This window comes from Centroberyx affinis, unplaced genomic scaffold, assembly GCF_046629955.1.
Source record: "Centroberyx affinis isolate AG114_WGS23_722 - 3 ecotype Tasmania unplaced genomic scaffold, CSIRO-AGI_Caff_v1 ptg000047l_1, whole genome shotgun sequence".
Classification (NCBI taxonomy): Eukaryota; Metazoa; Chordata; class Actinopteri; order Beryciformes; family Berycidae; genus Centroberyx; species Centroberyx affinis.
In genome coordinates, this window is record NW_027278760.1 from 1,301 (window position 1) to 28,193 (window position 26,893).

The following is a 26,893-nucleotide window of genomic DNA, read 5'->3' on the forward strand; positions in this document are numbered from 1 at the left end:
GGTTGACAGAGAGATGTACAGGACAGGACACCCTCATGCCTGCTCCATAAACCTCACCACATTTTGCTACTGCAGCTGTCGTGGCGCATACAGAGAGCAGAGAGGTGCGCTCTTTCTGGGGGGACTATGTTGAGTCTGGCACGGGCTTTTTCGCATTGACCAGTGACCACCGAGCCCATTTCTCTGCGGCAAATAAACGGAATGTTGTCGCTGTCTCTCTCGGCAAGGTCGGTTTCCACAGAACAGTGAGGACGCCGCTCATTTACCATGAGCTGTTTGGATGTTATGTACCCAGCCTATGGACATTACGCACCGTACGCACCGACTGCTCCTGCTTTTATCAATAGCTTACAGGTAGGGAGTGAGTAATTTTTCAAATGTTTTCCTATTATTGTTGCTGTTATTATTGTTATTCTGACTCTTAGCGTTGTGGGGGTGATGGTTATAGTTGGGGGATTTTTTAGTTTATGTAAGGAACGCTGCCTGTGCGTAAAAACAAATAACCAGACGTAAAATTCGTTATAGAAAGAAATTCCATGTGGTCTTGTTGGGTTAATTTACCATTTCCAAAGATATTTTCTTTCTTTTTTTCTTTTCTTTCTTTTTTGTTACCGTGCTGTTGCTTAATCTATGGAATTCATGTTTGCTCCATACCAAGCAAAGAACACTTGTAGGCTACCCACAAAACTCTTACCCTCATACGTACACGCACACATGCACGGACGCACGGACGCACATGCAAACACGCTGCCACACACAAAGAAAAACATTATGTCAATATGTCTCACAGACAGCTCCAGATCTGTCCTCTGCAACACCTGTCTTAACCCCGTACCCCCTCCTCCTCCTCCCTCCCCCGGCAGGCACCCATCGGTCTGAGCAGCGCTTCTTCTCACTGCCGGGACTTTATGGACGCTCCCAGAGGTCCTGAGGGGGTGTCTGGGGGCCCGGGCGCTGGAGGATCAACCTCTTCCTCTTCATCCTCCTCTTCCTCTTCTTCTTATACGCCTGCGGCTTCGCGGCCAGAGGAGGGCCCCAAGGAGAAGCAGGAGGCCCCCGAGGCAGAGTACCTGACGTCGCGCTGCGTCCTCTTCACCTACTACCAGGGAGACATCAGCAGCGTGGTGGACGAGCACTTCTCCAGGGCGCTCAGCTCCTACATGGATGGAGAGGGCAAACGGCGGGCGGCAGACCATCAGGGCACAGGTACAGAAGGGAGCGCGCGCGTGCACACACACACACACACACACACACACACACACACACACACACACACACACACACACACGGATGCACATCAAACACACACACACACACACACACACACACACACACACACACACACACACACACATTATTCATACAAACACAGGTGTGCACCCTGGCATACACAAACACACACTTTGACTTCTAAATTGCTTTTCGTTTCCATATTCATAGAAATATGCATTGAAATTGTCTGTGCACAATGCATTTTAATGGAGAGCTTTACCATAATGCTATATGGGTTAGATACAGTACATGTAGTGGTAAATAAAAATGTGAGTAAACAATAGAATAGAATAGAATAGAACTTTATTGTCCACAAAAAACAACACAAAAACATAGTTGGATATACAATAGAAACATACAATAAGTATAGTGATGTAGTGGTAAATTAAAATGTGAGTAAACTATAGAATAGAATAAAATAGAATAGAATAGAATAGAATAGAAGAGGACTTTATTGTCCACAAAAAAACAACACAAAAACATTGTTAAATATACAATAGAAACATACAATAAGACAAATTAAAAAACATTAGTGTCAGGCATTAGAAAGATGTGACCAGTCTGTGACCATCATAAGGAAAAAAAACCCCCACAAACATATAAAAACAATTCTATTGTCATAAAAGCAGAAACCCTCTCCTGATGTTACTCACACCAGTTAATCCTACCTTGTATGATGTATACAATTAATTTATGTTAATAGGATTCATATTGGCATAAAGAAATGTGGGTAAACTCAGTTTAGGCGACTTTACCCTCCACTACTTCCCTGCATATATTCCATTCATTTAAGTGAGCATAGGCTCCACAGTTGTCTGTCTGGTGTCCTGCGCTTGCTTTCGAGGCCACACAGGGTGAGGTGACAGTTCTGCAGAGCACAGCAGAGCGGCAGACAGGTGATGTGATCAGGTGACAGGACTGAAGGGCTGCCTGCTGGAACTGTTGTCCCTGGAGAGGTCAGGGCGTAGGGGTCAGAGGTCAGAAAGGTCAGGAGCTGTTAGCAGTCAAAAGGGACTTCCATGACTGTGGTAAAGGTAAAACTTTAAAAGCCACAGTGTGCAGACACACTCTTTTGTATGGTTAGGAGTAAGTTTTTTGGACAAAAAAAATCATTCATCCACAAATGATAGCCAGCTTTGGATATCTAGGCTGGAGGTCTTTGGACATTAGGCTACATTACCCTATGTAGTATGTTTTGGTAACCTTACCAGCACAAACACTATGGGATTAATAATCCAATGTCAATCATGAAGGAGGTTTGTAAATTTGCTTAATGACCCCAAAAAATCCTGTAATTATTAATCTCAAATGCTTCAAATCCAGTTTAAAATTAGTAATATGATTTTGAGATGTGCTTTTTGCACCAAAACGCAAAGTCAAACATTTATTGTCTTGAAGTGTCACTCTGCCAGCAGCCTGCTGATGTCCCTATATCCATGTAGGGCCTATAGCCTCTACTCTTTTTCTTTCTCTGTCCGTCTCTTTCCTAGTCCAGTTGCACGTCTTCATTTCGGCACCCAGACACGCTTCCTGCCTCACAACAGATACTATGTTTATACATGGCCGTAAGCGCACAGCCTCGCCGGCATATCCCCTTCAAACGGCTCCGCGGCTGCCATTCTGACTCTGGCTCCAGCTCTTGCCCCACAATGGTTGCTCAGTCGCTCGCCTGCCTGCCGCTCTGATTTATATATGCTGTGGTCTGTGTGATACAGGGTAGAAGGCAACACAACCGCTCAGGGTGCCGGACGGTGTCTTTTTTCAGTGGAATATCTAAATATAAAAGTATACTGCTAAAAACATAAAATGGCTCGCTGACATTCTGTCGAGGGCGAGGAGAGGGGGGAGCAGAGAAAACAACAGGTGGGGGGGCAGGAGACACAAGAGAGGGACAGCGGGTGCTAGCATAGGGCCAAAGTTGCGTGTGTGTGCGTGTGTGTGTGTGTGTGTGTGTGTGTGTGTGTGCATGAGTGTGTTGTGAGACTTGGGCTGACATGAGAGTGAGAGATGTCGCCACAACAAGTGATTTAAGGCACTGTGAGCCTGGTGCCCCACTCCAGGTCAAAAAGCTTCTGCCTTATATAGACTGCTAGGATATAGGGATGTCTCTCTTTCTACCTTTCTCTCTTCTTCTCTCTCCCTCCCTCCCTCTCTCTCTCTCTCTCTCTCTCTCTCTCTCTCTCTCTACTAGAACGCAGTTGTATTTATTTCTGTGTCTTGTTGGGGCTAGGACTGTTTGTCAGTATGATCCAATGGGGAAGATATCTGGGCCAGAGGGTGTAGCAGTCATGTGAGTGACATCTATGTTTTAGCATGAGTTGCTCCTCTCGCCCAGCGCCAGCCTTTCCATTTGCGTCTATAAATCAAGTGATTCACTGCACAGTTGTTACAGTTGTGACTCGGCCTGAATTTGATCGTTGTTTACCCCCCTGCCCCCCTCTCGCCCTCCCTCCATCAGATACCCCTTCACCTAGCAGTCGGCGAAGCTTCCCCCCTTCCTTCTGGGACAGTAACTACTCCTCGCCTCAGAGTCGCTCCCACTGTGAGACGGGAGCGCCCTCCTATTCCATGGACCCATATGCGTCAGGGCTTCACCCCGGCCTGGCGCACCCACACCCCCATCCTCACCCGCACGCCCACCCTCACTCCCACCCTCACGCGCCTGAGAGCTGGGGCTACCCCCAGGCGCAGGCCTACGGGCCCCCGAGGCCGCTCCACGAACTGTACTCGCCCTCGGCCCTGGAGCCCCACTACGGGCCCCTGCTCATGCCCGCGGTGCGGCCCGCTCACCTGCCCGCCCTGCCAGGCCACTATGAAGTGAGCAAGCTGGAGCCCAGCCCCTCCTGGCCCGGCCTGCTACCCCCAGGAGACGTCAGCCAGACCTTGGCCCTCAACATGGACGCAGGTACACAACTCAGCTTGACAGCTTTTGGCACTTTATGGCTGGACAGTGTAAGTGTTTGCTCCACTATAAATTTGCAGTTTACAGGTTGTTTGTAATCATTACAGATATGATCAGAAAAATCAAAACAAACATTAACCAACTCTCAACAGCAGTGTAGGCCAATGCAAATGGCAAGTTCAAATGCTTGTGGCAAAAGACATTCTGAATAGTGACATTCATGAGGTGACATTGACATTCCTAGGATGACCGTGGAGCCCAGGGGAGGATTCTGTGGCTGAAAAATGTCCCCCTGGTGCCTCGATCATTAAATATACAAGAAGAACAAGCTAAGAGCATGCTTGTCATGTGTCAGTATGCTGATTTGCCCATTTAAAGTTAATTCATTGCTTTAACACATTACTCCAGGCATTTTGATTTATGAGTATTGATATTATTGCATCAAATATAATGCCCACATCACACACACATACACACACACACACAGATGCACATAGACATAATTTCGACCACCACACCACCTCTCCACATACACTCACCCGCGCATACACACACACACACACACACACACACACATACATCATAATCATCACAGAAGGTCTCTTTCTTCTGCCTCTAAAACAGGATGTTTGGCAGAAGTAGGTTCCATGACAACCTGTGTTCTGTTGTTTGCCATTGTCCTCCTCATTGTTTCCTTGTCCTTTTCTCTCAGGCCTCCAGCACCACAAGAAAGGCAAGGAGCTGTACTGGTTCTAACGAGCCCTTCAGTCACATTGACCAGCCATTACCAGATCCAATTAGTCTCTGGACCTGCTCCTCTATTGAAGCAGCGTGTCCCTTTATCCCCCCCCCCCCCACCCCCACCCCCCACCACCACCACACACACACTCCATCCCCATCTATCCCCCCCCCCTCTCTCAGCTGCTGGCCTCCCCTGCCAGTATACAGCCTTGCTCCAGGTCGACGTGTGTGCACCATGGAGATAAAGGGGAGAGAGAGAGAGGGAGAGAGAGAAAGAGAGCGAGACAGAGAGAGTGTCACTGTCTGTATAACCTGTGCTGTTCCACTCTTTTCCTCATCTCCCCCCGCTCCCTCGCTACGTCTCTCTCCCTCTCTCCCTCACTCTCTCTCTCTCTCTCTCGCTGCCGGTGCAGCACAGACCTTGGCAAGGTGTGAGCCACTGTGACCTGTTTGGACTGGGAAAGACAGGATCACACAGCAGACTTTTGTAGAGGACAGAGAGATAGAGGGATGAATGGAGGGATAGAGGGATGAATGGTGGCGAGCGAGGCTTCCCTCCAACGTCCCTGGTTATCTCTGTCTCGTGCTCTTTGTTGGTACAGTGGTTGTCATCATCCACTTATCTGCATTTCACAAATGCAACATGCAGGGATAAACGGGACTAGCAACGATGGCTGTTTGTGCATTGTGACTGTCATTGTGATGCCTTTTTGGTTATTATATTATTTTGTTCTCTGGAAAAAAAGCGTTTCTATTTATTTGTGTTTCTGTGAATTTCTAAAAATGGATGTTTGATTAGGCCAGTGTTCTGAAGATATTGTGGTTCAGTTTATTGTGTTTTCTAAAGAGAGGCGAAGGCGATGACCATAAATGTGTTTTTGATGGAGAATTTTGATCTATCTGTGAAGGAATCCTTTGTGGAGATTGAAGATCATTTCTCAAACACATATCAAGTTTTGTTCAGTTCAACAATTATTCTTTTGTTCTGAATAGACTCAAATATTATTTTCTTTCATAATTTGACGATGTTCCATTTTAGTTCGCTAATTCTCAGTGTCATTTTTAGATGTTTTGAATTTGGACTTTAGCAGTATTTTGGGATGTTTTTCTGCGTGTCATTTCTCATTTCTGTGTCAAAGAAGATTGTGATGTCAATAAATATTTTTATGGTAAATTGTGCTATCTCCTGTTTGTTCGCCTTGAGTGTCATTAAGAGTTTCTGAGATACAGTAATTTAAGTTTAAGTGTCGCTGGACAGAAGATCCATAATAGCTCAACACTTTCCAGGGAACAAATGGCTGTTAGCTTGAACAAATTAATACAGAGGAATATCACTTGGTAGAAAATATAGCTGATACACCTTTTGCACACATCGCCTATTTTTATATCAGTTTCTGATTTTATATACCGACTGATTCATAAAATGTGAGGAAGTAATAGTTTATACTCTGTGAATATTGGACACAGGAGCCCAGCCAGATGTGATCAAGGTTGAGCCGTTCGACTCGTCTCAGTCTCAATTTAAAAGGCCTTCCATTTGAATTCCTCCTCGTATTCACACTTTGTCACCTATAAAGTGGGAACGAGTGGTGAATGCCAGCTATGTGTAACCAGAGGAGAAGGCAGCCATCCCAGCTATGCACCAAGTGTTGCTGTGTTATTGATCCGATAATCAGATTATGCGTCGAGGTATGCCAGTCTTGGCCACTGTCACAATTTAGCGGCTGTTATGTCTGACCCCCGCTAGAGAGCAGCCAACTATGTGATTGGCTCTAAGCTGAGGAAACATGTAGAGTAATGAAATTAGACAGAGTTTACCAGGGATAGCGTTCCTCTCAGTTTCCCATGCCAAGCATCTTACTGCCTTTTCACACTAGTATTGTCACTGGCCCTGAGGGTTTCCTGTTCACATCACTGTAAAAACTCATAGTGCAATTTAGTGAAATCAACTCATCTTTATCCGTTAACACAATATATATGGATGTGTTTGTCAATTTCAACTTAAAAGTGCTAGTCATGAGCTTCATGACTTAAAATCAATCTCAAAATTACGAGTTGAAAGAACACCTTATAAAGCATTCACTAAACTCAGCACTGTTAGTTTATTAGCAGACTTCCCAGTATGCATTACATTCGGTTTAACTCTCCAGAAACTCTTCCTTCTTTTGGTTTGAATGAAGTTACAGGATAGAGACTTGTTATGTATATATGTTTGGTGAATCATAGGTCAATTTCTGATAAAAAATAAATAAAAAAAAATAAAAAAACATGATAAAATCTACTATCTATCTTATCTATGTATCTGGGAATTCACAATCAAGTAAGTTTCTCTCTGATGTACATGGCAAGTACAATCCACTACAAGTAAGTGTGTTGCAGCTGCATACTATATGCTGAACTGTGTATTAATCATGTGATACAAGAGGAACTCGAACTTAAACCTAGCAAAAACCTAGCAAATCTTGTGAAAACATGAATCTGCATGACTAGACATTTTTTGATTGAACTTATTGTCTTAAGTTCACTCAGTTAGCTTTTCTACATTAGAACAACTAACTAATGATCTTTGACCAAACTATTCAGTACTACTTCAGTCAACTCACAATTTTAAGGTAGCAAGGAAACTTATGTTTTTAAGTTAAACTGCCTTAATATTTTTTGCAGTGCACTGTCCCTCCAGGATTTTCTCTGCAGCTAAGATGTTCCCAGGCTGAAGCAGCTATTGTCACATTATATTGCTTAGCTGTCGATTAACTCTACATAGCATTAATAATAGCCATTTTAACCACCTGAGTGCAGCATGTGAAGAGAAAACATGTATATTCCCTCAGTCACCATTACCACATATTTATTGGCTATGGATATTGAGCTCTATGATATGAATTAATTGATGTAGCCTCTTAAATCAATTTGCAGCACAAAAAGCACTGCAGGTTTATTGTATTATCGACTTAGAGTTGAATAAAAAGTGTGATGCAGTGACAAATGCTTTCCAGTGAGCAGAAATGCAGGTTAATGGTGCCCTCTGCTGGTGTGTTCATGTCATTACAAAGGCCTGGTGATCTCTGGTGCTGAACTTATACTCTGCGTGTTCAAAGCCGGCTCATAAACTTTACTGCAAACCACAGCAAATCCACCGCCAATCCATCCTACTTCTACCCTCCACTCTGTATTAGCTAATGAAGCAAAAATGCCTTGAACCAAACTTTAAAAATATATCTCAGATGATGAATATACCACAGTCATGTAGCATCGCTGTTTTTCTCATTGCACACCAGAGCGTCTGGAGTTTTTGTGGTTTGCTGAAATGTCCATCATCGTACTTCATAATGCAGTAAAACCAAGACTTGACTGAATGAATTTAAACAGAATATCCCCCATGTAATGCCGGTAAAAAGACCTCTATAAGGAAGTGCGACCCATCAGTTCCCAACATTACCTGGTCTTCCCTGAAGGTGTCCCTCTCAGTTGTTATGGCCTTTGGTTCCTCCATACATTGAGTCACCGGGTTACAGTGAGACAAGCCTCAAACTGACCCACGTTCAGCCTCCAGCATGACTCTCAGTGGGTCATATGAGTGCTGAACCAAGCCAAGTCATAAGTGATAAAGGATCACATGATACAGGATTCAGATTCAGAATCAAAAACATTTGTTTTGATAATCATCCGGATCAAAACAAGGAAAAAAACAGAAAAAAACAAGAATCCTTTTCAGGAATCTTGGTTCTCACATTTGTTTTGTTTGAGTTATACTGGAAATTATTCAGATTCGAAAATCTTTATATTTTAAGATTTCAGATCATAAGATTTAACCTGTGCTCAACTTTATTTTAAACACAAATTGTTTATTCTCTTTCACGTTCCACAATATTCTTTGACAAACACCCCTACCTGTCTTTAAAATCTGTAAAATTAAAATCGATGTGCCTTTTTGAAAACTGTACGTAGAAAACAAGGTTTTTCCTCTCAACGAACATAGCCTGGTTTTATTTGCCATAACCTTTACGAAATGTTGCATAATTATATATCCTTTGCCCCACATTCCAGATAGTTAATTGTGAATTACAGCAAACATTGACAGGATATAACCTAATTGTCATGTGGAAGTTGAAAAGCCTCAAATAAAACACAGTGGCACATAAATCATGAGCAATGTGGAAGTGGGTGTGGAAATGTCAAAACTTCTTCTGTGTAATCATTCTGTTTAAGTCTTGCTCATGCAGAATCAAACAGCTCAGAATAATGTCACCCCTCACCCTCCCAACGCACACTCATACACACACACAAACACACACACACACACACACACACACACACAGACGTACGTATCCATATATATGTGTATATGTACTTAAATATATACTTAGGTGTATATTCTGTATATACATATATACACATACGTGCTCATGTGCCCTACTCCAAGCTCATGCCCAAGGCCACAAACACATACACATACACACACACACACACACACACACACACACACACACACACACACACACACACACACACACTTAACCTTGATCTATGAACTGAGGAACTGTTTCTTCTGTATTTGTTATTGAGTTGACACATGACCTGATCTTGTCACTTGACTTCACTGCTGTTGTAAATTCTGGCTTTACAGTATGCAAGGAACATTATAAACTTTATACTTGGATAAAATACTTGCATAATTGATTTCTCTTGCTTGCACTTGGCTTCTTGTTTTCACAAAGCAACATAATTTGCTACTGCGCTTTCATGCTATATAGAGCATTGACAATAATGCTGAATTGCTATAATATATTGCATGTTTGGCTATATTTCTATTTTTTCCCATTGACCTAAATATAAATTTATGTTGTTAGCGGGCATACTTTTTGTTCACAATGTTCTTATATAGGAGCCCAAGCATGTGCTACAAATGCTAATGATTACACCTGGGAGAGACATGGGAGAGACTGAACAGACATATAGGCCTAAACACGACAGAAGCTTTAATGGGTTCAGTGACATCTGTAAATTTTTAGCTTAGCTCGCAATTTGATCTCAATTCACAGCTCCTTTATGGTCTGAAATATCGTTTTGACACGAAAGCCTTGTGACAGACAGATATATTGACAGACAAACAGCAGGCAGGCAGACAGGCAGGCAGGGAGCCGGTTAAACAGTTCACAGTCTCAGTAGAGTGTGCCACTGAGTGGAATATCCTGCTTAGTCCTTATCTAGACAGTCATCTGGTCAAGAACTCACACTCTGGTAGCCGTCATAGTCATAAGTTAAATAAATAATAAAATGAAAAAAAAAAAAATGTGATAACTTTTAACTCAATCTTGGTTTCTGCTTACTCATACTTGTTCAGTCTTGTGTCTGTTACTGTAAACTGTTCACTAAATAGTATTTACAGTCATGTGAATAACCAATGATGCTGACAATGACGGAGAGGTAAATTTTTCAGACTACACAGAAATTACAGGAAGGCTGAAAACAGGATGTTTGTGTTTTGGAGACAGAAAGGAAGTCCTATATGGTTGTCAATGGAAACAATTATGAATCATGAATCTCTCTGATATCAAATGGAAAAAGAGTTCAATCAAAACTCTCTGTGTGTGTGTGTGTGTGTGTGTGTGTGTGTGTGTGTGTGTGTGTGTGTGTGTGTGTGTGTGTGTGTTCCGTGCCCAAGTGTGCATTCCTTTTTAAATGCTGGTGATTGCAAGAGTAGACAATATTAATGAATAGCAGGTTCATCAGCATTACAAAAGCTCATTGGTTCACCACACAAAATATGCCCCCACTCTGAAAACATTTTAACGTGTGGTGAAACAGTTTCAGATTCAGAGCACAATATGTTTGTGGTAACTCATGTAGTTTCATCTCAACAACAAGTTTTCTCAAGGTGTGTTACCGATAAAATGAAAAGAAGAAAATGCTTTTGTCAAATGTGGAGGAGTAATTCAAAGGAGGAAAGATGGGGCTGAACAACCTCAATCTTAAATTTGGTTGCACAAGTAAAGACATGACTCATATTTTGTTATTCCCTTTCAAATAATTGCAATGAATGTGGGTTTCTTAGCTAAAGTGAGATGTTTTGGTAGTGATGGCTGCCTACATTTCCAAGAAATAAGAACATATATTGAGAATGCTGTAGCCAGCCACTTACATATTTTCCAGTATGATTCAGTAGCATTACAACTAAAATGTGTGGGCAAGGGTACATTTGTATATGTGTGTGTGTGAGTGTGTGTGTGTCTTTGTTTTGTTCTTTATCTGACACCATCCACAGACATCCGGTACCTGTCTAGCGGAATCCCCGTTACTATGTGACTGAAATCCGAGTGTGCCATCTGGAGAGAGCACAAATACCCTCCAGTGGTTTTTACAGAAAGGCAGGAGTACCTCCAAGACAGACCGTGTCTCTTCTTCTGGTGACAATACAATTATACTGAGCGACAATCCCACTAACAAACAAAAACTTGAGTAGTTGATCTTGCCCTCAAAGAAAAGTGAGTATTTTAGAAAGGGTTATTCATGACTGTGATGTACAGCTGAGGATGACAAATATGTTTCCCAAAATGATGGCTTCATGCAAACGTCTCGTAATGCATAACTCCCCCATTCCCTTTTTCAATAACTGCTGGTGAGCATTCTCCCTCTCTCTTTCTCTTTCTCTCTCTCTCTCTCTCTCTCTCTCTCTCTCTCTCTCTCTCTCTCTCTCTCTCTCTCTCTCTCTGTGATCATCTGATGATGTTTATGAGGTGCTGACAGCCACCTGACTGGACATAACCCATAACTGCAGTCGGCTATATAACAACGGCTCTCTGACAGCCTTCCATCACCTACAGGTGGATATACCTCAACCTTCATCACACACACACACGCATAGAGGCAGGTAAGCAGCAACTGTACATTCTTTTACACGCTTCTAGAATGAATGAAGACAAACAGACATGCACACAGACACACAAAGACACACACACACATATACACACACACTTCCGGTGTTGCAGGTGCATTTTTGCAAAGATGAAATAGAGACTGAGTAAGACAGTTAGGAAGATAGGAAGGATAAAAGAAAGCGAGATATATGCATGTGACACACAATGTAATGACTGAAAATGTATAGGAAAATCAGCTGAACCTCAAAGCTCCACCTGTGTGGTTTCCTGCCAGTCACAGAGTATTTCTCAGTGAATCTCTGTGTCTGTGTGTGTCAGTCTGTCAGGATGAAGCTGCTGCTGGTTGCTGCTGCTCTTCTGGCTGCGGTCAGCGCTGCCAGCATCTCACTGGAGGACCTGGAGTTCCACGCCTGGAAACTCAAGTTTGGTAGGACAAATATCATTTATCATTCATTCATCTTATCGGACTTTTCTTTGAATGTGATCTGCTGTCAGATACGGTACATCTGTTTCCTAATTGAGGTTTTGAGCTTACTGTAAAGTGATCACATGTAAGGCCTAAATTTGGAGAGGAATGTGTGTCGATTCATACGTAACCATGCACCTAAACCCCTAAAACACATCTGATTTTTAATCTATTTAAATGAAAAAAAAATGAAAATCACACAATTGGAAAAAGGGTTGATTAATTATCAGTCCGTTATTTCCCCTTCTACCTTTCTGATTCCTGTGTCTCCTGCTTTGACCGGCAGAAAAGGCCTACAGTTCTCCACTGGAGGAGGCCCACCGCAGGCAGGCCTGGCTCAACAACCGTAAACTGGTGCTGGTCCACAACATCATGGCCGATCAGGGCATCAAATCCTACCGTCTTGGCATGACCTTCTTTGCTGACATGGTAAACACAGAAAAAAACGTCACATGGGGAAACAGAGAAGAACGTGGCTGTCTCTGCCACAATTTAGTTTTTCGGTTTCACTATTTGTCATATTTACCGACTCAAATGTACATTAATACAGCAAAGTGGAAAAAGAGCAAATGAGTGCAAACCAAATAGTCACCTTTTTGTAATTTACTTGCATTGATCTTGTGAGGATAAAATGGATGAAATTTTAACCTCAAACCTCAATAACTTACATGTACATCCAATATTTTCTTTAGTCACTTTACACTGTGGTTCCGTTTTCAACAGGAAAACGAGGAGTACAAGCGTCTGATTTCCCAGGGCTGCCTGGGCGCCTTCAACGCCTCTCAGCCACGCAGCGGCTCTGCCTTCCTCCGACTGCCGCAAGGCGCTGATCTGCCCGACACCGTCGACTGGAGGGACAAGGGATACGTCACCGATGTCAAGGATCAGAAGGACTGTGGCTCCTGCTGGGCCTTCAGCACAGTATGTATCACCTTACATATGTGTGTGTGGCTAGATGTGAACATTATACACTTTTTTACTTGTTCTGTAGCCCCAACCACTGTAGTAATGCAGGGCAGTTGGGGAACAGCTATGACTGTATGTAACCTGTGTTTTGAACAGTGGCACTCACTGTGTATATTTTATTCACTCATCCCTCTCTCTTCCTCCAGACCGGCTCCCTGGAGGGCCAGACCTTCAGGAAGACGGGGAAGCTGGTGTCTCTGAGTGAGCAGCAGCTGGTGGACTGCTCCGGACGCTTCGGCAACATGGGCTGCATGGGAGGCCTGATGGACCAGGCCTTCAAGTACATCAAGGCCAACGGAGGTGTGGACACAGAGGACTCCTACCCCTATGAGGCCCAGGTGAGCAGGAAGCAGTTTGGTTGAAAGAATATTGTATAGAATTGTATATATACTGTATATTCACAGCACATACAAGTAAGGCATCCAATTTAAGACAGTCATTTGACCAGGGGTGGAGTACTTAAACATCCAACTCAAGTAAAACTGCTGTTAACTTGCTGAAAGTTTACTTAAGTAGAAGTAAAATTACCTGTGTAAAAATCTACTGAAGTAAAAGTAAAAAGTAGCTCATTTACACTCACTCAGAGTAAAAGTTACTGAGCTACTTTTTAGAAAAGAGAAAAGTGTTACATGTGATATTTTCCATGCAATACTAAAAGGATGAGAGGACAGAGTTCAAAGTAGATTCTTTTAATTGGAAAAATTAGAAATTACAAAATAAAGTGTACAAACAAAGTAAAGCTAGATCACTCTTCATAGCTTTGTTGACTGATTGTCCAGTTTCTGATGCTGATGGAGGGGACACAGTGCAAAGTACAATACTTCAGCAAAATGAACTTGAGTAAAAGTAACATTACTGATTTAAAAAATGCTCATAAAATTACAAGTACACAAAAAAGCTACTCAATTACAGTAGCTGGAGTAAATGTGATTAGTAACAGTAAACAGTATTAGAACAAACACAGACACTATAAAATGTGAACTAAAACTAAAAGAAGGAAGTGATCTTTATTGCTGGGCCAGAAGTTCCTTCACTTGACAGAGGTAGAATACTGACATCTTGTGGCTATATTGCATTATAGACCTGAACCATAAACCTAAACAGGCCTTCAGCACACAGCTGGTCTCCAATAACCTTTTCATAGACTATAAGGTTGAATATGTATCTTGCAATCCACCCCAGAGAATATAGTTCCTGGAAAAATATCTGTTCTCTGATGTACTCTTAATCACCACTGTCAGGATGGATCAGTATGGTAAAATAACCCTTGTTAGTAAATCGTAAAACAGTAAAGAATCCCAGTCTTATTTCTGTTTCTTCATCAATCAGGATGGACAGTGCCGTTTCAACCCTAACACTATTGGAGCCACATGCACCGGCTACGTTGATGTGACAAGTGGTGATGAGAGCGCCCTGCAGGAGGCAGTGGCCACCGTGGGACCCGTGTCTGTAGCCATTGATGCTTCCCATTCATCCTTCCAGCTCTATGAATCAGGTAAACAGTTATAGACAGTGTGAAGCTTCTTATAAAAACATATTCTTATTAAACACTTGAAGCAATCAGTAATCAGTCTACTTTTATAAACTAAATAGACTCAGCTTCCTTGTTTGTGTGTGTGTGTGTGTATGTTCACAGGAGTGTACGATGAGCCAGACTGCAGCAGCTCTGAGCTGGACCATGGCGTACTGGCTGTGGGTTATGGTTCTGACAACGGACAGGACTACTGGCTGGTCAAGAACAGGTTAACACCAATCTAATGCTCATATTTTAATTCATGGGCTGCTCTGCTGCTTAACAGTCAGTAGTGTTACTATGGGGACAGTGAGCTAAGTCGCTGTTTTAACAGTGGTAGACATAATCAATAGCTGCCAGTCTGTTCCGGATGCGAAATTCACTGCACAAACTGTCTGTTGTAGCCTATTCTTAATAATACTCATATAACAATGAATATGTTTTGAAACAGATTTTCTTAAATTTCATGTCAATATGAATTACTACTGTACTCCTATCAGAAAAAAAAGGTTATTTTGTCTCTACACACAGTTGTAACTTATATTGTATCTATGCCTGTTTGCAAGCAGCAGCCTAATAATGTTGGTGATTCATGTGTTTCTCTAGCTGGGGTCTGAGCTGGGGAAACAAGGGCTACATCACGATGAGCAGGAACAAGCAAAACCAGTGTGGCATTGCAACGGCATCCAGCTATCCTCTGGTCTGAGCAGGTCAGGCAGCGAGGCTATGTTCACAATCTTGGTAACACTTTATTTGGATAGTCTAATGGTGATGCTTAACTATCAGGTGACAAGTAGATGTTCAACAAAGTGTCACTTACAGACTACATAACCCAGACCCTGACCTTAGTCTAAATCTAAGCCTAAACCCCAACCCTAAAATGAACCCTAACTCAGACACTGAATATCTATGGACTACTTTTCACACAATTATGAGAAAATTGCAAAATCAGCAGACCCTTTAGTGACACATGATAGTCATTTGATAGGAAGTAGCAACACTGGACTATCCAAATAAACCAAACTAAACCATGTGACCAAAATCTTTCCTTCCTTCCTTCCTTCCTTCCTTCCATGCTTCCATCCTTCCTTCCTTCCTTCCTTCCTATATGAATTTTATCTTTTTCACTTTGTCTCGATGCTTTTAATGTTTTATGTAAAGCACTTTGAATTGCCTTGTTGCTGAAATGTGCTATATAAATAAACTTGCCTTGCTTTGCCTTGCTTTCCTTCCTTCCTTTTCTCATGATCGTAGAACTGCTTTTTAAACATGTTAAACTTGAGTGTGTCTATACCTATACACACATACTGTATCTATCTGTGTGTGTGTGTGTGTGTGTGTGTGTGTGTGTATGTGTGTTTGTTGTCCATTAACTGGCTGTTGTTCATGTTTCTTGTGTTTACAGGTCGAGGAGGTTGTTCGGAGAGGAGGAGGAGAACACTGACACATGATTTACTTTAATTCCATAAAGAAACTGAGTTATGGCACATTTCAAAGCGTCCTTTTGTTTTTCCTCGGATGTTAGGAGGGCACAAAACCTTCCTATGCACTGCTATGCTTTTAAAAGAAGAACCTTCTATAAAAATTGTAAATAAATGTAAAGAAATAACATATTTTACATTGAAAGATGAAAATAAAGATTTATGAAAGTAAGTGCTTTTTGTGATTTAATTGGTTTTCACTGTCCAGAATCAAATATTGCTGAGACTGTGCTGAGGTTTCGTGGCTTATAAATACTGCAGTGGTTTCCAGGTTTTTGGGCAAAGTAATGCTTACAGATGCAACCTCTTTCTCCACGACACAAAAATGGGAGCCTGTGCTAACTCAAAGACTGCTCAACACTGTACAATAAATCTAGTTGTAACCATTACATCATACTAGTTGGCTAGATATAGTCAGCAGGCCTTTGCTGCTTGTCCCATTAGCTAGCTGCTACAGCAGCATGCAAATGTACAGGATGAGTCTTGCAGCAAATGCTGGGAATTTATAGCTTTTCACAGCAGAAGTTATGAATCCCAGCCTACTCAAAGGTCAATATAAACTGTTTAAAGAGAAAATGTAATTATGAAAATGAAGAAATACCCTCCAACTCAATCTCTTTCTCTCTCACTGTCTCATTCTCTCTCTCGCTGTCTCTCTGATGGTTAGTTCATTGTCCCCACTTGATCACTTTTCAAATTGTGCATTCACATGATTTATAAAAAATGACTGGCTGAAAAAAATATGCACTTACAACTTTCATATATAAATTAGCTCCGCCTCAAGAAGTGTACATGAATTAGCTCCAGCTCCCTGCACTGTAAATCTCCTAAACTGTTTGCCCTCGATCAAAGCTGTATCTGTTTTGCACTGCGTTGTCCTATGTGCAAAATACATAAAAGGGGTCTTTAACATAATGAATATACTTGTGCTTGCTTCACGCTATTTTCAGATGTGTGCACATCAAGGTAACTAACAGCTTTCTTTCTTTTTTTTCTAAAGACAAGGTTCATCATCATACCTTTTTAAATGGGGCTTTATTTCTGTCATTGCTTATAGTTTCGATTGGCATAAATTATTCACTAAAAGCAGCCCTGTTTGTTGTATAAAGGTCTGATGTTTAAACTCAGATGTCCCCTTTGATATTGGCCGCTGCTGTGGCTGCTGTGGCTTCCAAACCTCGGGCCAGAGATGAAAGCTGTGGGCAGGGAGTTTCAGAAGTGGAAAACTCATTTTGGTAAAGGAATATCTCCTCTCTGTTTTTTTCTGCTGCCCTTGTACTTTTTGTTGTCCTTTATAGCCGTTTCTTGTTCTATCTTCCGGGATACAATTTTACTTTGTCTAGCGTGCTGTGGTTTGTAAAAGGTTATCTCAGATGCATTCTTCATATCCAGGTAGGAGCAGAAAAAGGTGAACATGAAAGGAGATCCGGCTGGAAAATGTGAATATATAGTGTGACACAATGACAGAGCCAGAGAGAGTCTGAAATTATACACTTTGCGGTTGAATCTCCTCTCTGATGTGGTAAGAAGCCAATACGGATTTTAGAGCAATATCTCTGTGTGAGGAAACTGTGTGGTATGTATTTTGACTTCTGTTACAATCAATATACTGTACAGTCTGTGTGTTTTGCTCCCAAGATCATCCTTTCCCCCTGTCACATCTTCCCATTGTGACACTTGATCCGCCCAATCCCTGAGTAATCGGTTTCCATATTCACTGAATAGCGCCTATGAAACTGAAGAGATGCACGAATGAAATAAATGTATTTTTTATTCTCATTTTTCACAAACCACTAATGGAATACCAAAAGAACTTGACGTTTCTCCTGATGTGATTCTGGAGTATGGGGATGAGTCACAGGTAATGCCAGAACATTAAAAGCTCATCAACTATGAACCAGATCATTGAATACAACCAGGCTTTCTTGGCCTGTACATATAATCAATTATAGGTTTAGTTAAACAAGATTCTTATAATCTTGCCTCCCTGATTCTATATTGTTGTAGTAAGGTAAAATCATTTTCCAGTATAACTGAATGTTTTTTGTTTTCTTTTTTTCCCCCACAATTCCATCATGGCCCTCACTCATTCCTTCCAGAAATAGTGGCTCATGGGTAAAACACAGAACTTTTTAATGACACTGATTGACTTCTCTTAGCAAGGTCAAGTTGATGCTTTGAAACCCGTTTCCAAGGTAACATGCACCAACTTTGGTTAGTTTTCCTTCACCACAGATTTGCAGCTCCCACACCAAATAAGCAAGCCTCGTCTCTTGTGTGTAAAGTAATCCCATAATGGAATCCGTCCTTCTTTCAACAGTAATTTGTAATGCTTAAGGGTTTTGTGTCTAATCCAACTAAACAGCAGTACTTAAGTCATTATTCTTACATCTCTCTATTGAACCTCATGCTGGAAGGTTGCTACACTCATCATGTGTAATCCATAGAGTCGGCTACAAATAAACTCACAATGCTTCAAATGATTTTGTTCATTTGTCACGGGTTATTCAGCCTAACTGCATTTAATTTATTGCACACAATGCTGAGAGACTGAAAAAAGTTTGCACACACCGATTTGACTTGGCTTAGTAATAACTTACTGCAACAAATTATATTCCATTCTTGATCTGGCTTTAGACATTTCATAATTTGCCGAATGTAATTCATGAAATCGCATTAGGCACTTGTAATTTGCCCATCCTAAATGTCACATTAGGTCTGGCTGTGATAATATTTGGTGGGAGGTGGAGGAACAGAGATACAGAGAGAGAGAGAGAGAACATATTAGTGATTTAATCAGGTTGGGTAGCAAAATGTGACCTTAACGTCTTACTTTTTACTCCCTCAATTGAAGGAGCTGCAGCAGCAGCAGTGAGAACTGCAGTGTGGAAGCACACAGGCTCCGCAAAACTAATTGAAAGAGAAATTTAAACTATCTTTTGTCTCTACTCTCTAAAAAGTAGACCTGGAAAAAAACCTCTGCCATTATAATATCTATGGATCAGCACTGTAGCATAACAGGATTTAGCCAGTTGGGTCCCTCTGAATGATTGTTATCCAGTGACATTATCATCATCATCCTTTATATTTTGGGAAGTATGACAGAGGGACACAAGAAAGTGGGAAAAACAAACGATGAAAAGCTCCCAGACAGTGACAAAGGGAGACAGAAGGAGGGCGCGTAGAAGAGGTGAAGCAAATTAATTGGTTTTGCTAAATCCTCCTCAAACAGCAGAAGCCAATGTGGTTCCACAAAAGGCCATTACCGGTAATCAATTTAAATCTGTTTTACCCTTCCCAAGGAAACCAATTAGGCAATTTAATTTGGCTTTTTTGATTCACAGCATAACCACCGCAGAGGGTAGGACGTCCAATTCGCATCCTGCAGAGAGGGACAAGTGAAAACACTGGGAGGTGTTGCTGGAACAAACAAAGCTATTGATCTGAGGGAGGCTGAGAGAGCCAGGGAAGAGAGAGAAAGAGACAGAGAAAGCATGGGAGGATAAATTAATGAATCTGGGTTTTGTTAAGGAAAGATAACACAACAGTGGTCCCACTGTGTCTATTTAAGGCAGCCTTAAAGATTAAAGATTAAGGCAAGCTAACTTTTTAAGTGCAGTTTTTAAGTTCAGCTTTCCACCAAATGGGCTTTAACCCTTTCGTTAACCGTTTGATGATTGCTGGCTGTAGTTTTGAAGGCAGTTTGGTGTCAGATGAAGTTCTTTCTTGGTGCCACTAGATGGCAGCACCTGTCTTCTGATGAGACGATCCATTAACACCACAGTTCGGGGTGTATTGGCCTGGCTGGAGTCATCCAAAGCAGTGGTTCAAAGTCAAATATCTTCCCTTGAGTCTCTTTGCCACGTGCCCTTGGCATACATCCTCCTCTGGATTAGTAATGCACACACATACTTACAAACACCCATGAACACACACACACACACACACACACACACGCGCACACACTCACTGAGATGGCATACCCTGCATTTCCTTGCTTCAGTGCACCCGCCATAGCCGTACACCATGTCAACACACACGGCATACACTGAATGTCTGCTTAATCAACAATGTCACCGCACATTTTCAGTAGATTGGCTGTTTGGTTGCTATGGAAGAGGGTGTCAGTCAGCCGTGTCGCCCATCATACTGAACAAACGCTCTCTCCTATGGGGATACAGACGGGGCTGTGTTTCCTTGCCAATGTGATATTCAAACCCCTCCACCCCCCCCACCCCCCCCACATCATCCGTGTCTGGGTGTGTGTGTGTGTGTGAGAGTGGGTGTGTTTGTGTGTGTTTGTGGGGGAAATGGGATGTCAACTGGTTTGTCACGGTAATGGCGAACATGTGTGATTGTGACAGACAGGAGTTCTGGACGACCGCACACACACACACACACACATACACACACACACACACACACACACACACACACACACACACATTGGTCTAAAGCAGAAACAGAGCATAGCACATAGAGACAACACGTGAACAAGAGAATACAGAGAACAATGCTCAGTGAAAGAAATGGACGAAATTACTTTATAAATACTAAAATAACCCCAAACCCACAGAAAAGGCCGAGAATCCTTCCTCCTCCTCTCTCTCTCTAGCAGTCTATCCTTCCCTTCTTCTCTCTATCCCTTTCTCTATTCTTTCTTTGTCTGTCCATCCTCCTCCAGCCAGCTGCATTTCTTGGACGGGGCTCCTGGCTGCGGTCTGAGAGAGGCGAGTGAAGCTAACCGTTTGAGAAAAACAGCCCTGGCAAGGCCAATTACACCCAGACAAAGCACTTTGCATGTTATTGTGTTAGGGATTCATGCTTGATTGACTGAATGGGTTCTAATGAGACTGGGGAACGACACGGAGGAAAGGAAGAAACACTCTTTCATTTCCCTGATGGATTGATTCGCTCACGCACTTACACAAACACATGCAGGTACAAACACATGCGCTAATGCAAAGTTACATGGACGCGCAATCACATTGGCATGCACATGCGGGCACAGTGAAGACAAACAAGCACAAACACGTACGCACACACACACACACACACACACACACACACACGCGCACACACACACACATCAACACAACTGACAGCTCCTAGAACTCAATGCTGTCTTCCTAACATTACAACTACAACTACACAAAGTGTGTATGTATGTGTGTGTGTGTGTGTGTGTGTATGCGTGTGTGTGTGTGTGTGGCGGTCTTCCTAACATTACAACTACAACTACACAAAGTGTGTATGTATGTGTGTGTGTGTGTGTGTGTGTGTGTGTGTGTGTGTAGTTTGTGGCAGATGAAGAGGTAGATATTACAGTGGAAAGGTAGCTTGCTGTATTGCCTCTGCAGATGCTCCTATGTGAAAGCTTCACTCCCACTGGCATCCTTTTATAGTATCACTTCACTAGGTAGAGTTGGATATAGCAACAGATGGATTGGTAAAGCCTACAGCAGTGATAAAAAATGTCAGCCTTTATTCTTGTTGGGCCTCTGTAACAGATGTTAGCTTTATTTCTACGTTGTGTTGTATGCTAGGCTTCGACTCTACTCTATTTCACATCTTTGAAGTTTTATTCCTCTGTCTCAGCGGAATCAAAGTTGAAATGGATATTACTAGCCACAGGCTAATGAAAATAACAAATGCCAGCCATGATGTTCACAAGATCGTCATCAACAAAATACAAATTGAAAATGAAATTAGCTAGCAACCTAGGTCTAACTCTATGAATTTTAAAAGGTGGATATAAGCTCCATCTCTGCAACATACAGAGTAACAGAGGGGGAAGTAAACAAACACGCTAGTGAAGTTAGAGTTTGTGCAGACAAATTGCATTACACTTGCAAAATGTGCCACTGTATAATTTATTTTTCTCCATCTAGAAGGTGAATCATTAGTAAACCAGGCATATAGACGGTATCGCTTTATCTACAGTATATCATATGCTAATTTCATTGGAATTCCATACATTTCTTATGAGTGGCTCCAGCCCCGATATTAAGAAACTTGAAGGAAATAAAGACCTGTTGTTTCTTCTGAGAGATATTTAGCGTTTTTCTCCTTCTCCCTCTTCTTCTTTCCTCTTCCATGTTGCTCCTTTGGTATCGTCCCCTCCACCTGCTCATCCCTTTCCATTCCACATCCGTCCCATTCATCATTTCTTGCTGCTGCTCCTCCTCTCTCTCTCCCTCTCTCCTCCACCTCGTCCTTCTCGCCTGTCCGGGCTGTGCTGGCGTACCGAGGTCAGGGTGAAGGGTCAATTGCCTGGGCGCACCACAGAGCCTGTTCTTGGAGGAGTAGTCATGTATCTATGCTCTGTCTTATCTTTGTGTTTTATATCGCCTGACAACTCTCTCCCGCTGGAGACGCCTCCACTTTTCGCCTGCAGTAACCTCTCATCATGTGTGTGTGTGTGCGTGCACGTGTGTGTCTATGCGTGTGTGTGTGTGTGTGTGTGTGTGTACACGCTTCTCTGCGTCCTTCAGACCTTTGCCTGCCCCTTTTGCCCTCTCTTGTTTATTTGCCCTGTTATCTTTCCTCCTCTCCGCCTCTCCACCTCTCTTTCTCGCCTGACCTCTTCCTCTCTCCGTCTTCCCTCCTCCATCGATAGCCAGAGCTAATAAGGCAATTAAAGCCTAATTAAAGGAGTCTTCAGAGAGAGGGAAGGTCTCAGGCAGCTTCTTGAGGGTAAGGGAGTGCTGTGTTTACTTCTGTCTCTTGCAAGCTCTCTCTCACTCTCTCTTGCAATCTCTTGAGTACAAATTTGTATTGGCACACACACACACACACACACACACACACACACACACACACACACATTATCAGCTTCTCCCTAAACCTGGCTCAGATCAGAATCGACCATTCCTCCTGGAGTCATTGTGTAGCCCTTGTCCCCTGACCGAACACAACAATGTAAAAAGAAAACACTTTTAGAGGAAATGAAAAGCCCCAGGAACGACATGCATGATCCAATCAGACACTTTTTTTTTTACTTTTTAGTCTTCAATTTTATTTCTATATTTTTAGTGGTATCAGTAAATGAGTAAGATGAGGTAACTTGCTGATTTGTTCAGCTTTATTTATCCAACCAGCGTCAGCCCCCTCATTGTTGTCAAATTTGCCAACAAAGATCAAAGGGCCCTGTGCAGCGAGTCAGCCAGGTTACCTCTGCTTGGCACTGTGAATCAAAGTCAGGGATTAAGTGGAAGGGGGGGAGGTTCGAGGCCGTGTGACAGACGATCATCTTCTCCTAGGGATGTGCTATGTATCAAAGTACCTCCAGCTACTCGTCACAATGGTCTGTGATGGGTCTATGTTGCTTTTCTACATACATAGCCCCCCTTACCACCTGGCGCATACAATCGCCGTGTGCACTTGTAGTCCGAAACAAAATCTTTACCCCTGATTTAGAAGGCACTTACAATGCATTAGCCTTGCGGTAATTACTAGAAACTCAATTAGAAGAAACCGCTGAAGACCAAGACCAAACTGGAGGGCTTAAGCTGCAACGCTGGTAAATGGATTTGGAGTTAATTTAGTGAGTCAGAGGGTGAAACAGCCATCAGTGATGTTTTAAGCCGCAGCAAGCAACCTGAGCACTCGGAGCTCATTCCATAGGCTGATCTCCTCTGTAGTCTGTTCTCAATTGGCATTCAGTATCACTTTGTTTTGAGTGTTGCAATTAAATTGGTGTGGGAATGATGTTTCCTTGTGTGTGTGTATGTGTGTATGTGTGTGTCTATCTGTATGCGTGTGTTGTGCGCACATCTTTGCGTGTATTTCTATGTGTATGTATTTCTATATGACATTCTATGTGTGTGCATGTGGTATTGGTATTTCTCTGATGTTTACACCCGTGTAGATGTTAGTGGCTGCGCCTCGGGTGCTGTTCAGAGTGGATGGTGTTTTATTCATGGATCTTTGTATGTTCTGTAACATGCCTTCAGGCATTTGTACAACCTTGCGCATGCATTTCCAGCGCATATCTGTATTTACTGTAAATGTATGTAGTGTGTGCATGTGTGCATGTGTGCATGTGTGCATGTGTGTTTGTGTTTGTGTGTGGGGGACATCTGTGCATACGGGGCATATACTGTACAGCATACTGGTAAGTCTGATCACATGCTGGACTCTTTGCCATCTAAATCCATGGAGAGAGTGGCGGAGTGAGCAGATGGACTGTACCTTGTAGAAAGTGTGGGTGGTAAAGTCTGCATGTCCCTGTATGTGTGCTTGTGCTTGTGAACGCTCCTACTGATGCCAGCATGTGTGTTGGCGTGTGTGTGTTCACATAGGTGCTGCTGCAGGATCTTGGCTTTTGCCTCAGTGTGAGCTTCCTGATGCATTTGTTAGTGTGTGGCGTGTGTGTGTGTGTGTGTGTGTGTGTGTGTGTGCGTGTGTGTGTGTGGGCGAAGGAGTGGGTGTGCATCGTGAGAGCACTGCTGTGCCTCCTTCTTCTGGGGACCAGATGGTGATGGAGCCGGGTGCTCCACCCTACTGTTACTGACATCATCACTCAGACAGAGAGAGTGAGAGAGAGAGAGAGAGAGAGAGAGAGAGAGAGAGTATGTAAAATATGTAAGATAGTGCAGTCAGAATTTCTCAAATCTGCCATGACTTCATGCAAAACTATTAGATGAGAATAACCAGGCCACAGACACTGATGAGGCCATGAGGGAAGGACATGCTCTTTCAAATCTGACATGCTCCATAACCTTATACAGGTCCTTCAAATTCACGAAAACCAAATCAAAACATAAACAATAATAATAATGAATTCCTATATAGCACACTTTAAAATGCAACGGAATCTCAAGGTGCTTCACCAGAGATAGAATAAATGTACAATCATAGTAAAACATTAAAACTGGTCAATAAAACCACAGTCTATCTATGCAATTAGGCTTAAACTAAAATAAGAGACTAATGACTTTCATGTTTTACTGAATTTCTAGATAAAGCAAAAGAACAAGAATACAGGAACTCTGAAAAGGGGGTACAGTTAAGGTGAAACAATCTATTATAACAATGTATGTATTACTGTAATTTAAGGAGAGAACATCTGATAAATCTGCCAGACCTGATCCGTCCCATATTGCAGTGGGACAAGGCTTTAGCCAATTAGCTTATAGGGATTACAACTCTATATTGTGCCATTTCCTGTGTTCCCTTCATGAGCGATTAATTATAGATTAGAGCAAACGCTTTTACTCATTTTTTTTTATATTAAAAATGCAATTATTGCTGCTAAATTACAAGTAATATCAACATTTTTTGATAAATCTGTTATGTGTGAGACCATGTGGGTTTGTGTACTGCTATTTTCAAACAAGGGAAATATTTTGGGGAGGGGCTTGCCCACAGATATTTGCTAGAATAAGGATGTACAACACAAGCCAGGACTGCCTGATCAGCATCACTGACACTTTTTCCATTAATTTATTGTCCGCTTGCTATGTTTCGGAACAGGTGTTACGCATTGCACAACTGCACCTCCATGTTTGTGCGTTCAACTAATCACAAGCCTCACACCTATGCAGTCTGCCACTGCACTGTGAGCTTTCCCTCTGTCTTTTTTCTCAAAACTGTGTCTAATTATATGGGATGTTTGTCGAGTCATCACAGGAAAGTTATGAGCCTCTGTTTCAGCAACATTAAGGCACATGAATCAGAGAGCATATAAGCCTACTGATGCTTTTGATTTTCATTCTGACTCAATGATGATTTAAGCAGATTAAATTTGAAGAATGGAATCAGACAATCAGTGATTATTTCTGGCACCAAGTAAAGGATCCATGAATTATTTATAGATAATAAATAACCACCATATCCTTCCATATCTGAACAACGCCCCTGTACAATTTGTTCTATAAATGGTGATTTGACGCACTAGATCAAGGTGAAAATAACATACTGTAGGTTATCGCTCTTTGAGGGACATAAAATAAAATACAGCACCAAGCTTGCATTGCCCTGTGCCAAAAATGTTTTGAACATGGCACAAGAATGGAAAGAATTAACATGCAATAGCTTTAGATTTAGTTTTACCATCACTAACTGCAAAGCAATTAAAATGATACAGTAGCTTCCTTAGGTTCCTTTAGATTGTGGATTGAACCCCAAGATCCCTCAGGTCCAGTATTATGACTAGTCTTCAGCGGATCGAGGCACAGCTCATATATAAAGGTCATACGTGACTATTAATGAGTATCTTTGTTCCAGTCTCTGTCTCTGGAGCTTGCTAATTGCGCTAGCATCTCCAATCCCTGCGTCCCTTGCATGTACATGGCCGACGCCGGGAGAGGCGGCTGACAAAGTGTGTCTTTTTTCCTCCGGTGAGTGCCGGTGCTAGCCGTGACGGTGTAGCTAAATGAGGCCTGTGATGGACGCCGTGCCAGACAGAGGCGTCCAAGCCCATCGTTTCCCCTTCCCTCGCTGTCTGGCGCACGCTGCAATGGCCAATCAACTGCTCACACAAAGGAGGAATTAGCATATTCCCTGGCACAAAATCGCTCCCTTAATTGCAGCTGCATTGAGCCCTTGCTCTCCACACCTCCTCTCCTCTCTTTTTTTCTCTCTCTCCCCCTCTCTCCCTCTCTCTCTTTCTCTTGCATTCTCCCCATCACCGGTCTCTCTGAGTGTTTTTTTTTTTCTTTTTCTGTTTTT

At 42.4% G+C, this 26,893-nt stretch overlaps 2 protein-coding genes across 2 annotated transcripts; both read left to right on the forward strand.

Annotated features, from left to right (window-relative positions):
• Nucleotides 1-267: 267 nt before the first annotated feature.
• On the forward strand, nt 268-4,930 carry vgll2b (vestigial-like family member 2b). Its single transcript, XM_071518474.1, has 4 exons — nt 268-354; nt 864-1,206; nt 3,731-4,177; nt 4,887-4,930. The coding sequence occupies exons 1-4, from the start codon at nt 268-270 to the stop codon at nt 4,928-4,930; spliced, it is 921 nt and encodes a 306-aa protein (XP_071374575.1).
• A 6,771-nt stretch (nt 4,931-11,701) lies between these two features.
• ctsl.1 (cathepsin L.1) lies at nt 11,702-16,370 on the forward strand. The gene is made up of 9 exons (XM_071518462.1): nt 11,702-11,786; nt 12,112-12,220; nt 12,546-12,688; nt 12,983-13,180; nt 13,372-13,563; nt 14,555-14,720; nt 14,862-14,967; nt 15,345-15,448; nt 16,144-16,370. Exons 2-8 carry the CDS (start codon nt 12,121-12,123, stop codon nt 15,442-15,444), a joined length of 1,005 nt encoding a protein of 334 aa, XP_071374563.1. The 5' UTR covers nt 11,702-11,786; nt 12,112-12,120; the 3' UTR covers nt 15,445-15,448; nt 16,144-16,370.
• The last annotated feature ends 10,523 nt before the right edge of the window (nt 16,371-26,893 follow it).